Here is a 14198-nt window from a genome sequence, read left to right on the forward strand (position 1 = left end):
AAACTCTAGAAAATACAAGCCAATCTATAAAGACACCAATCCATCAGTGGTCGCCTGGGGTGCAGACAGGGAGCTAAGACAGGAAGGGACCACAGGAGAGTGACAAACATGTTGGGCAGATGGACACACCATGGTTAACTTGTGATGGTTTCATGGGTATACTCCTATGTAAAACATACCAAATTGTAATTGCTAAATATGTGCACTTTCCTGTGTGTCAATTATTCCACAAAAGCTGTTTAAAGATAGATATATAGCCAACTGAAAAAACAAAGTAAAAAAAAAAAAAATCACATTCATCCATTCACTCAGCACGTATTTACAGGGCCACTCACTGTATATTGTATACACCACACACTGTATACTATATATGCCATGCAACGTATACTATATATGCCACGCACTATGGGAGGCACTAAGGCTACAGCTGAAACCCTTGTAGTCACTGTGCAACTAAGGGCCATGCTGACAGCTTGCTGGGAAGTAACAGAGGAAGGATAAATGGTTTTCAATTCAATTCAACAGATCCTTTTCAAGTGCCGACATGTACAGTCCATGCTTCGTTAGGAGTGTCAGGGCTTCCAAAGATGTGAGCACAGCCCCTGTCTTCAAAGAGCTTAACACTTGAAATCATTCTTGTCCACATGTGATGATGAAGCAGAACAGTCAACACCTTAAGAGGGACACAAGATGTTGTAGGGTTCCAAGCAGGAGAAATTATTTCTGGTAAGGGTTAGTGACCAATCAGGAAAGTGACCAACCTGATGTAACTGGCAAAACACTAAGAGACAGAAAATACCAAAAGGACGGTCTGGTCTGGGGGTGGAGGAAGAAATAACTGCTTCAGCTTTGAATGCTCAGGAGTTGGAGAGGTTTGGGAGAAGCCTTACGAGCAGAGTTGGATACTTCGTCTGAGCTGGAGATAAGAATACGGGCGTGGCTTTGATGGCAAGTGGTGTCTAGAACCCCACAGACAAGGGCAAGGACCAGGCTGGAACCTGGTGGACAGAGGAGCCGCCACAGAGAAGGAGCAGCTGGAGGTGTCCAGGGAGACCTGGACCCTAAGGGAACGGAGAATCTCAAAGAGGGGATGATAAACCTTACCGACTATGGAGAAAAGGCCAGAAAGAGAAGAAATGGGAAGAAAAAAAAAAAAAATCCATGGGATCTGGCCGTGAACAAGCAACCCAGCAAAAGCAGCCAGGGGAGAGCAGTGGTGAGTAAGAAGGGGCTGGAGAGGGCGGGTCGGGGCGAGCTGAGCTGCTCCGGGAGGGAAAGGGACAGGGCAGGCCCAGCCAGGGCAAGCGCAGGGGAGGGCAGGGGAGGGCTCCACCCAGGAATGGCAAGGACCTGAGGGCTGCTCGGGCCCTCCCTAACAGAGGCCACGCTGCCCTTGGGTCTGCGAGGCTGATGCAGCAGCGGGCAGTGGGCTCAGAGGCACAGGGCGGTCAGAAGGCACTTGGGGAAGTCAGAGGGAGGAAGGTGAAGGTGAGGGGCCTGGAGGAGAAGGAAGGATCAGCCAGGGGAGGTGACAGAGCGGCTGGTGAGACCCCTAGTGCTGGGGAACAGGACTCTGCACTCCTGGAGTCTCACTTCCTTGAAGTTAAACAGGCCACTGAGAATCACAGAATCCTAGATAAAATTGTAACAGGGAGGAGCCAATCCTGACTCCATCTTGGATCTGTTTCTTTTACTTTAACCTTTGCTGCCCGCTGCTTTTGTTCACTAAAAGGATACTGTCTAGCAGACCTACTAGAGAATGGACTTGAGGACGTAGGGAGTGGGAAGGGTAAGCTGGGACAAAGTGAGAGAGTGGCATGGACATATATATACTACCAAACGTAAAATAGATAGCTAGTGGGAAGCAGCTGCATAGCACAGGGAGATCAGCTCGGTGCTTTGTGACCACCTAGAGGGGTGGGATAGGGAGGGTGGGAGGGAGGGAGATGCAAGAGGGAAGAGATATGGGGGGATATATGTATAGCTGATTCACTTTGTTATAAAGCAGAAACTAACACATCATTGTAAAGCGATTATACTCCAATAAAGATGTTAAAAAAAAAAAAAAGGATACTGTCTATACACAGTGGCCTGCCTCAGGGAACCCTGTCCCTCTGCCTGAATGTTAAACCAAAGTGCCTTTATTCAGCGAAGCATTCGGACCCTGTCCACCTGTGGATGGCTGCAAGGAAGAAGAAATTAACACATCCCCTCCCCAAGGCTGGCCATTCCAGGAGATATTTGCAAAACTTACGGCCTTTTTACTTTACTTCCTCATCTCCTCCCCCTCTCTGTTCTATGAAAGAAACAGGCATCCAAACCCCGATAAGATGGGTTTTCGGACACACTAGTCTGTCATCTTCTCTGTCTGCCGGCTGTCCGAATAAAGTCGTATTCCTTGCCTCAACACCTCGTCTCCCAATTTACTGGCCTGTCATGTGGTGAGCAGAGCGAGCTCGGACTCGGTGACAAAACCTGGGAGCTGGTCACACCCAAGTGCAGCAGAGGTTGTTCCTAAAAAGGTTCCATGTACACAACTAGACATTTTAATTCATCCGTTCAGAATGACACTGATCACCTCTGAAGCGCTAGAGGGAACCTTCTCGTTATTAAGAAAACTGATGCAATATGAGATCTACTTCCTGGTAATCACATAGCAAATGGGAGTTTCTCTTTATAGAAGTATCCCCACTAGTAAATGGAGAAAAAAGGGCAGAATTAGGTCATGACTGCTTTGCAACCCCCCAATGACTGACGATAATCACATAACAGAACGAGCCCCCCGAAGTGGACAGCAGGACCTCAGAGTGCCTTCATTCACACCTGAGCCTCCCCAAACTTGGAGACCCGACCATTGACAGACAGGAAGCCTGAGAGGTGGTGAGCACACGTCCCGGGGAAGCGGGGCACAATCTGGAGTGTGAGACACTGCCACTAGACAGTCCAGACCTTCCACCCAGATCAAGGCGGTGGCTGGGGTGTGTGTGTGTGTGTGTGTGTGTGCATGCGCGCGTGGCCCAGATAGGAAACACTCCTCAGGGGACAGCACAGCATCCTGGAACAACGCTTAGGGCCCCTTTGGATCCTGCTTCAAAACAAACTGTAAACATAACAAAACAATTTATAAGACAGCTGGAGGAATATGAATGTTATTAGAGAATTATGGTTAATGAAATAAACAGAAAAAATAAAGGTCCGGTCTCTGTGAAGCCTGGTTGTGAATAGGTTTCTACATGGTTACGAACATGGTCCCAAATACACAGTGCTGATGTTCAGTGACTCACTGTGTGGATGTCTCTGTACACTGCACGCGACTCAAGATGTCACGCTGACACCTTGAACTCACAGTGCTGTGTGTCGACTCTATCTTGACAAAGCTGAGTGAGTGGGTGAAGGAATAAAGTCCTGGGGAGGCGGGGAGCAGACAGCCAGACATGGGGCACAGGGGAGCACAGCTCGGTGACAAGGAGAGTGCCAGTCCCTTTGGAAAAAACTGACGAAGGTGGGAAGAGCTGGAGAGCTGGTTTGGGAAGAAAGACACTCAGCTCAGATTTTAATGTGCTGAGTTTATCTTATTTGGTAGTTATTACCCTAAACAGCCCTGGGCAAAAAAACAGTTTCCTTCTGAAAAGTCCTGAAGTTAAAATCCTGGCTGAATCGGGGAACTTTATTAGCATCTGCTCATCTGACTTTGAGATTAGGGTTACTAGGCCACCAATGAAGAAAGAAGCAAAGAGCCACCAGTAACGGTGAGAGTGCCACCCTCTCCTCCCACCGCCCGCCCCATGTCGGACCCCCTCATTCACTGGAGGTGAAGCTGTCGCAGGGACCCCTCTGTGCTCACCAGCTCCAGGGCATGACTCCTGAGCAGTGACTGAGGAAGGCCTGCTCTTGCCAATGCCTTCAAAGCACATGGTTCCTTCAAGGCTGCTCAATGCTTGCTTCTCAGAAGTCAGAGAAACTGCTCCCGCCACCAAGATGTGGCACAGGGGCTTCAAAGAGTAGTGGATTTGCGGAGCCAAAGCCCAGTGAGGAGGGCCAGCATCACAGGCGACAGGCAGGCTGTGCAGCTGGGGACCCGAGGTCCGTCCCTTCAGTGACAAGGGCAGGAGGTGTGGCGTGACTGGCTCACTCTCTGCCTCCAGCCACCCGCCAAGGCCTCGCTCACCCACACTCCACCGTCCTTGGCCCTGACACCCAGCACACCTCCTCTGCGAAGCCACCGTGACCACGTCCCAGCAGAACGGTCCTCTGTGGACTCCTGGACCACGAATTGCTGGGACCACTCGGTTTGGCAGCCTGTGTTCATGTTGAGTCGTCTTTGTACGAGTGTCTTTCAGTTCCCCAAAAGACACTGCTTCTCATTGAGGTGGCTTCTCTTGTTGCACAGCATGGATGGGCTCTGGGTGCGTGGGCTTCAGTAGTTGTGGCTCGCGGGCTCTAGAGCACAGGCTCAGCAGTTGTGGCGCACGGGCTTAGTTGCTCCGCGGCATGGGGGATCTTCCCGGACCAGGGCTCGAACCCATGCCCCCTGCATTGATGTTCAGTGACTCGCTGTGCGGATGTCTCTGTACACTGTACGTGACACCAGGGAAGTCCCTCAGAAGTACAATGTTTTGATGGAGGAACAGAAAAGACATGGGAAAAGCTGGCCACAGCATTCCCCTCTTCTGTAAAAAGATGAACCAGCAAGACGCCTTCCCTGTGAAACACTCAGCACAGCCCCGTCCCCACATCTGTGCAGGGCCTCGGGGCCCACTGAACCAGGGCCTCACCTCAGGCCACGGATCAGCAAGGCGGAGAAGCAGTGAGACCACTCAGGAAGGAAAAGTTTCTTACAGCTACTGTAAGGGCTTCTATTATCATTAGCACTGCTGCCTTCACAAATGACAGTGACATTTTCTTTCTAACCTTAATTCATTCTAAATTTTAGCAAATATGAAATGAGAGAGAGGACCAAGACACCTGAGCCAGGGCGCATGCCCACAGCCAACAACACAGGCAGAAAACTGATTCCACCCTGCTTGAACCTAAGTGCGATCAAAGAGTAGAACACTGAGTGTTTCCCTTACTTGGATACAAAGCAGATCAAGTAAATGACTCTTGTTCTTAGACAGGAATAAGGAGAAAGCACTCTTTGTTTTCTTAGAATGCATCAGTCTGTAGACAAGAAGTCCTGTAATATTCCAAGTTCCCAAGGCAGGGAGGAAGTGGCGCCCCCAACAGAGGTACGCCTGCTGCAGCCGCAGGCTGGTGGGCCCTGCAGACCCCCTCCCAAGTGGAGAGCATCCAAGCCCTGCCGGGCAGCTGAGGAGGAGTAGAACAGCCTTTGCTCTGTGCTCTTGCCTGGCAGACCAAGGGAAGGAGAGTACAGTCATTCGGTACCCAATCACCCTCCAGCAGCACAGAGGACAGAGCAGCCACAGCAAACCCATATGTGATGAGAGGCCCCTGAGCCAGCAGGGGAGCGAGGACTGTGGGCCAGGCCCAGCAAACCCCCTTCAGCTGGCGGCTCCCCAGCAGGCCTTCTGCAGGGGCAGAGGAAGTGGGAAATGCCCAGAACCTCTGAGGATGAACTCGCCTGTGGATGCCTGGAACCCATGCTCCACCTGAAGGAGGCTCTGCCGTGCAGACAGATGGCAGCAGTCACGGAGGTCCCCTCCCCAAGACGTCCCAAACGGCAAGCAGGGACGAAGACAGCAATGAGACGATGATGCAGACCGCACTCTTCATGTGTGTTATTTCATGTAAATCCTCATAGCAACCTTATATGGCAGAAATTATTCTCATTTTGCAGACAGAGAAACTAAGCCTTAAAGGGGTTCAGGTGCTTCCTTAAGCTAGAACTAGAACCCAGGTTAACCTGAAGCCACAGCCCTCATCCTGCCCTTTGTCATTGTGTCTCCTGACTTTCCAATCTTCTTAAAAGACAGCATATTGTAAACAGCCTCCCATTTTGGCTACAAGGGCACAAGCCTAGTTACATCTGAACACTAGGGACCAATAGTTTGCCAACAGGATCTTAAGATTCCTCTATTAGGATACAAACTACTATATATAAAAAAAAATAAACAACAAGGTCCTACTGTACAGCACAGGGAACTATATTCAATATCCTGTGAGAAACGAGAAACCAAAATGGAAAAGAATATATATATGTACAACTGAATCACTTTACTGTACAGCAGAAATTAACACAACATTGTAAATCAACTATACAGACTCTCAGAGCTCCCTGGGCAACGCTGAGCCATTTACAGATGTAACGGCTTCACCTGGCTTCTAAGCAAAATTAAAGTGTTCACATTTTAAAAAATGAATGGAAAAGAGATCTGGAAATCCGCTTTATAAACCAGGAAATACTGATGAGAAAGGGGAAGAGGCTGGGAGGAAGGGACACCGCAGGACTGCAGCAGTGGCACGACCTACATGAAGGGGAAACACCTCCGGGAAGTGCCCCTGGGCAGAGGCCAGAGGTGCGTCCTGCCTGCTTTTCACAGGAGCTCCGACCAGGCGAGACCCCACGCAGGGTCCTCATGTCCTACCCACCATTTGCTGTGTAAGTGTGTACGTTACTCAAGTCTAGAGAACACAAGTGAGATGTTGCCTCCACTCTGCTCTTCTCCTTCTAAGACCCCGGCCTGAGGCTGACTGGCCTGTATCAAGTGCTCGGTACCAACCAGACTCTAAGTGCTTCCTGTGGACCATCCCACTTAATCCTCACACCCTCCATGCAGATGAGGCTCAGAGCTGCCGGACGGGGCCACTGAGGGGTCCCTTCCTCCCCTGGGTCTAGGCAGGCATACTGAGCAAATTACAGTGTTGACGACCACAAAGGCTACTGCAGAAAACATCGCCAGAGGAAGCATATGGACTAAACACCAAGGAAGCACACAGCTCACCTTAAACTGTCTTCTCAAAGTATCAAGATGGGACTCTATAAGAAGGCTCAATATAAGAAAATGCAAACTGACACAACAGAAACGACAGCACAATTAGACTCCCGATTTAGCAGGAATAAGTAGCAGGCTTAAAACTCACAGCTTTCCCCCAACATAAAAACACAGTGGGAATAGAGAAAACTGCTTCTCTTTTAAAATCCCCTCCCATTTCACATTATAGGATCAGTATTACATAGTCTGATCTCTAGAACAAAAATTTTAGAATCTGTAAATAAAAACAAATATAACTTCTCACAATAATGTCAGTAAAAGTGGGGAGAGAAGTCACATATTTCCTGAGATGATCTCAGTGGGAAGACCCCTGACGAGGGTCAGTGCTGTAAAACATCCGTGACCGCAACCCGCTTCCCTCAGCCCAGGAGACACAGGAGGCAACAAGTCACTTCCCTACGAGAAGTTTTCCCTAAGAGAAGTTCGGCAGTGTTTCCAAACCACCTTCTTGCTCCTTCCGCTTCATAAAAGCCATGAGATCAAAAATGAATGAACTTTGTACTCAGATTTCACCTTCTTCCAGTTCAAGAAATGCTCACAGCCTCAGTCTGGGAATTCACACAGGGAAACATCTCACTCAGGTTGCTTTCCATCCAATACCAAATAGAAAAACACATCATCGCAACCTTTTTTAAAAGTCCCATATAAACTTTTTCTATTTTCTTATTTTAATTACAAGTTTAATTGTGGACCCTCTATGTACCTTTCTTTGCTTATTTAAAATTATTTTTAAATTACTGTTTAAAATTACTCTAAAAAATTCTACAAAACCAGTAGGAAGAATACTAAGTCAATATATTATTTCTTGGGATCAGTCACTGCTTCTAAGATAAGCAGTAGAAAGCCTCTACCAAAACACAGGCCGCTCAAAGTGGAAGAAACTTCTGACTCTCAGACACACCATATTTCTATCCTAAAAGAAAACATTCCCTTTGTGAAAACACAAACCTCTTCTCTTAACCAAAAAACAACATCCTTCCCAATTCCCCAGGTCGCTGCCTCCTAACCATCCCCAAACACAACCAACTGAATGATACCAAGGTGAGCGGGAGGGACTTACAGCTGAAGATGCCCGGAGGTGGATGTTCAGTCACCAGGAGACAGTTTTCTTCATCACTGTTGTCCCCACAGTCGTTCTGTTGGTTACAGACCAGTGAACCAAGATACAAGCATTGCCCGCTGGTGCAGGTGAATTTGCACTCTGAAAAAGCACAATATAAAGCATGCAGTTGTCAATGCCAGCCTGATGCTCTTCAGCTGCTACTTCTCCTTCCCTATCTGTGTGCCGTGATGGTCTGGGCACTCAGTCTACCTGGAGAGTCCAGGGAACAGAACGCAGACATGGACTCTTTCCGTTAAGAGCTCAGGGGCACTCGGGGCCTGCCATACCTCACTCACCCCACGCTTCTGACCCACAAAATAGTAACATGATGTGCCCAGCAAATCATGACTATGGGACTCTTCCTTTGCTTGAAAAAATCCTTGGCAGTTTTCCCCGCCACCAAGGATGAGGGAGCTAGTGCAGCAGCAGCCCGGGCGGCAGCAGGACTCAGGAGCTCAGGCTGGACAAAAGGAGGCTCATACATTTTATTTCCAACTTGTCACTGGATGTTGTGAGGCTCTGGGCAAAACATTTAACCTCACTGGTGTTCGTTCATCTCATGACTAAGAAGAACCAGGTTTATTACCAGGCAGGGGCAGCACTGACTTTATAACATAAAACATGGGAACACAACATGTGCCCTCTGCTGAGAAGCATCCGTACCAAGGGCCCCGTAAGTGACTTAAAGAACAGGATGGAGCCCAACCCAATGCCTGTAGGCTTCACTGAGCATGGGATGTCTGCAACCTGTGCAAATCAGTATTTGAAAATAGAATTTACTTTTATAAGACAAAATAAATTTGCAAACTTAACACATTACTATAAATTTAAGCAATTAAGGATAAAGGAAATTACATACACATGGGCGCATAAACATCTATGTATATCTTACATCGACTATCACCCTAATTCTGACCGAGAGCTTTTCCCTAGGAGCACCCACAGAAGCTGGTGGGATTCACACAGGACATCCCACTCAGTGAGCAGCCAGTAGAAAAAACCCCACAGAAAGAGACCAGGACCCCCACTGACACTGACCATCACAGCCTCTTCATTTCTCCTTGGTTTTGTCTGTCTAGAACATGGGTGGCAGGTCCTTTCCACTCTAAAATTCCATTATTCAAATAAATAATAAAAAGCTAGACATCAGCACACAAGACCTCCACCCACTATGCTAACGACACAGAGGGGCTGCAAAGAGAACCCCTTATCTGCAGTAAAGAGACAAGTTAAATCCTCAGTATTTCTGCAACCCAGTATGAAAATGCCATCACAATTCTCTGTGTTCACATCTTCCTAACAGAGTCTAGAAAGAGACAACAACCAAAGCCCTAACCTAGTTCAGATCCACACGTAAACACCCCCCAAATGCACATCCACAGCTGGTGACTGGCTGCAACGTCCAGGTGAAAATTCCATGTGCTGACTGTGAACCAGGCCACATGTCAGGAGCTCTGCTGAAGCCCAACTCTGCTGCCATAAGTGGCACAGACTCAAATCCAGCTGCTTGAAATTACATTGATGAAGTGACTTTCTTTTTTTTTAACTTAATGGAGAAAATGGATGTCAAGGAAAGAATTTATCTTCCTTTCCAAAAGAAATATTGGAGTTTGGATTACTACCCAACATGAAAAGGACAGTAGCCAAAAACAGTACTCCTGATGTTGTTGAAACAGTGATTGGAAAGAAGGGAACACTAACCTAAACTGAATCGAACTCCAAGTAAAAAGTTAAGCACCGCTGCGGTTTGAAAGGATCCCAGGTTAAACTCCCACGTTCAAGTTCGTGTGGAACTTTAAACGAGCGCAGAAACTAAACCACATCCACACTTCACTCTGATCTCAGCTTGTTTAAAGGAGACCCTGTCTAGAGTTACAAAATATTTTCAAGGAAATGAATTATGTGATTCAGTTATTCATACAACCAGTATTTTAGCTCCTTCTGTGTTCACTGCCAGGCCCAGAGACACAGAAACACAGAGATGAAAGAGCAAGCCCTCTTCAAAGGACTACAACACGAACTTTTGTAAATGTGAGCAGCAACTAACACATGTGCTCACTCCTTCCGAGGACCCATTTTCCTTCTTTATGTCCCTCACAGTGAGACCGCTGCCCAGCGAGGAACGGGCCCTTGGTGAGTCACCTGTTTGTTGAATAAACACATGACCTCATCTGAGCCTCATAAGAACCCTGTGAAATTATTAGGGTAGATACTATTATTCCCATTTTACAGATGAGGAAATTAAGACTCAGATTAAGTGACCTGCCCATAATTAAACTGCGAATAAATGGGAAAATGCAGACGTGTGTCCAGATCCACCACCTCTGGTCTTAGGCTCTCTAATTGCTGCCTCTCAGTTTCCAAATCTGTTTTCATGAATGTGCAAAATTCATTTGTAATGAGGATGACATGTATGTAACAAAGTTCTCAAAACAGTTTATCTTAAGTAGGCTTAACATTACTCAGAATGCATTAAAAAGGCCTGTGCTACTGATGTGCTTAGAAAGCTTTTAGTTCTTAGATAATGGAAATACCAACATCAACCCACTGAATTTCAATTTCATAGTATCTAAATCTTCTCAGTGGTGAGTCATTAGCTGAATATCAAACTAAAAAATCTCTCCATCTCATGGCCACTTGAATCAAAACAACTGAATTGAAATTTTGCACCAACTTCAGCTTCTTGATATATCTAGAAATCTGCTATAATGTTATTAAGTGTTAAAGATTAATGCTAAAGCTGGAATGAAACTGCAGACCAGAGTCAAACGTCTGTCCAAGGTAACCTAATTGTATTGATCAAGGCAGGCTTCCAACTCAGTCCTGACTCACCCTGCAAGATCATCTCTACCACACTTTCTACCCCAAAGCCCAGTGTGTTCAGACATTAGGGGTGGTCCCTAGTAACTAGGTTATTGTGATAGTTCAAACAAACTAAGAACCCCAAATGAGAGGCTCTAACCATGGCCGCCTATGGAATCCCTGGGCTGATCTTTCAACACCAGCCTGGACCACTGTGCTCCCTGGCGTGAAGTGTGGCCTGGATAGTGGGTGGTTCCTAGGGATCCTTAGACTGATTCTGATGGGCAGCCAAGAAAAGCCACTGCCTCGTAAGAAGCAGAGAACTCATTCATATGAAGCCCTCACTCTAGCTAATAGTATTGTGTAGCTAGTATTGGAATGTTTAGTTGGTATTTGCTAATTTACTTTAAAAAAAAAACACCTAATATCTTAAAATGGGCAGGTATTTTGACGACTCCAGGATATAGGGCCTGGTTGCTATAACTTTGTACTGTCAATGGGATATTTCAGAAACTTTGGGACTACAAGTATGACCCGCAAACTACATTTTGACACACTATAGAGCCAGGAGTCATCCTCAATGAAATAAAAGAAGTCAGAGAAAAAAGACAGAAGAATTTTTCCAAATGTTTTCTTTTATTTTGTCCATTCTTTGTGGAGCTTGTTGAGTATTCCTGCTAAGCAAGAAGTTGAAGGAAAGCAAAGACTGTTAACATCAGAAACATTTTGGTTACAAATTCATGGTGATTTCAGATGTATAATATTGGAACAGAATATAGAATCAACAACCAGGAACCAGCTTTTCCTGCAAGAGCTATATATTTAATTTTAAAATTTGTAATATTTAAATAATTCCTCTTCTTTAAAGTCAGGGTTCTTTAGGTAAAGAAAATGGCATTCCCTTCTGCCAAATTCTCTATTTGATTTATTTTTAAAAATCTAGAATCAGCAATAGATTTTAGGATCACTTTATTTGCTTTTAGTAATACAGAATTTTCTCCAAATTTGGAGAATTCTTTAGCTTCTCTACACTCCTACATTAAGCTTCTGATGAATTTCAGTGACTTTAAATTGTCACAGATGCATAAAATTCTAGCGCTGAGAAGGCCCTAGAGACACAGTGGACCGCCCTCTCAGGTCACAGATGAGAGAATTCCTGACTCACCCAAAGTCAGGGAACAAACCTCCTGTAATGGAACTTAACACCCACAATTTCTACCGAATTTGGGGAAAAACACTTTTTGTCCTAAATGTCATTCCTATTAGGTACAAACTAGTACTAACCATTTGGAGTATACCATGTGAAAAAGGAGAAAGGAAAAGAATGATTAAGAGAATTTCCTTTGTTACTTTGAATTTTATTACCTTTGAAAAAAACAAGCAATTTTAAGAGCCCTGAAAGCAGGAAAGAAATGGAATATCCTAGAGTGGTCTGTAAATTCCAAACTTTTACACACACAAAAAAAAACCATATTAAAGAAAATTTTTAAGGACCAGTAGCTTAACAATTTGAATATTCTAAAACTAAACTTGGACAGGGGTAAATACTCAATCTTGACTTGCAGGAGAACAAATCTGCATCTCAGAAGCCAAAGTTAATCCACTTGGTAGAGTCAACATTCTATTAGTTAAAAGGCAAAAAACAGGTACTTGAAAGTTGCTAAGAATAAATCTTAAATGTTCTCACCACAAAAAAAGAAATAGTAATTAGGTGACATGATGCAGGTGTCAGCTAACCACTGTGGTCTTCATTTTGCAATATACACGTGTGTCAAATCACGTTGTCCACCTTAAACTTACACAATGTTGTGCGTCAATCACATCTCTATAAAGCTGGGGGAAAGGGCAAAAAAAGTTGTTCTCAATTTTTCCTATGCCCTTTTTAAAGCCTTAGTTTTCACAGATATGACCTCAGTCACAAAGTAACGCAGCACTGCATCACAGCCATAGAATCAGCCTCTTTTGTGAACAGGCAAAGCGGTCCACGGCAGCTATTTCTGTGAGAGTTCATACAGCACCATGGGCTCACTCAGCTCACGTGTCCGTCACTCACACACCAGAAAACTGGGAATGATTCTGGCTCCAACATTTCTGATGTTAAATCTAGAACTTGCTCTCAGTAATGGGGCCTTCTTAATATACTTACATTGTAGATAACAGAGACTAAACTTAGCTGCTAGGGACCTATAAGTGAAGGACTAATAAGGTTCTAAAATTAGCACAAATAATTTTACCACGACCAATATAAGTTTCCTACTATCGCGATGACAATACTTTTATTGATTTATTCATACACTGCCTACTCCCCTGCAAGGCACAAGATTATCTACCATAAAAGCAAAGTTGCACAGAAATGAAAACAGTGAGTAAAAGACAAAAACCACGAACCTAGAAATGCAGGGGACGGAGGAAACCTGTGACCGTAGAGAGCTCTAGTGACCAGTCACTAAACCCAGCTCCAAGCAAAGGGGCTGCCACGGACCGGTGGAGACCAGAGGACCGGTGGCGAGCGCTCACTGGCCCACAGCAGGAGGCGCTGCAGTCAGTCGGAAACAGACTTTCTCCTGCTTCTCAGACCTGAGAGGATCACTCTTCTTATTACAGGGCGCTGTACAACAACACGGAGGTAATCTCGACACCAACTTTGTCCAAAAAGGGAAAAGTGCTCCTCAGATTGTTCTTTCCTGTGTGACCTCCTGTGAGGCTGGAATATTAGACTGGTTTCTATTGAAGGAGCCAGAATGACAGGGTCCAGAAAGTAGCTATTTAGCAAATTATGAAGATAAAGCTTCGAGACTCTTCAGAAATGAAAAGTTAATCCTTAGGGCTATTCATCTCAAATGTCAGCTTTTGACAGCATGTGAAAGGCAGATGGATGATAAATGCATGTTCTTCTGCAACATTTTTCAACACAAGGAATATATTTTGAGTAACCCGTAAGAGACTCAGTATCTCGCATAACATCAACACTGATCTCCATGCATGTCTGAGGAAAGACGTCTGAGACACTGTGGGTGCCTCACCTGGCATCACACGGTGACCTGAGCGGCACACCGAAGGCCACACATGAAGACTGCGCATCACTAACAACGTGCTCCCCTCACTCAAAGACGGTGCTGACTTTGCCGGTCATAAATTTGAAACAAAGGAGAATTTAATTTGAAGGTTTACATTCTATGTAATGAATTAAATTAACAAGCACTTAATAAAAGTCGTATCGTAAGTGGTGCTATTGAAACCATAGTTATCCTCCAGAAAGATGACTGTGACATGATAAAAGGACATTTGCCCATATAGTAAGATTAACAGACAAGAATCTCCCATCAAAGGTAGTAATAAAA

General features: G+C 45.4%; 1 protein-coding gene across 1 annotated transcript in view; it reads right to left on the reverse strand.

Moving 5' to 3' along the window:
- LDLRAD4 (low density lipoprotein receptor class A domain containing 4) overlaps positions 1 to 14198 on the reverse strand; it is a 306285-nt gene that overhangs the window by 108057 nt on the left and 184030 nt on the right. Inside the window, 1 exon segment of the mRNA XM_060028604.1 lies at positions 8014 to 8154. Within this exon segment, the coding sequence (XP_059884587.1) occupies positions 8014 to 8154 (141 nt within the window).

Source organism: Delphinus delphis, chromosome 13 (genome assembly GCF_949987515.2).
Source record: "Delphinus delphis chromosome 13, mDelDel1.2, whole genome shotgun sequence".
NCBI classification, from domain to species: Eukaryota; Metazoa; Chordata; class Mammalia; order Artiodactyla; family Delphinidae; genus Delphinus; species Delphinus delphis.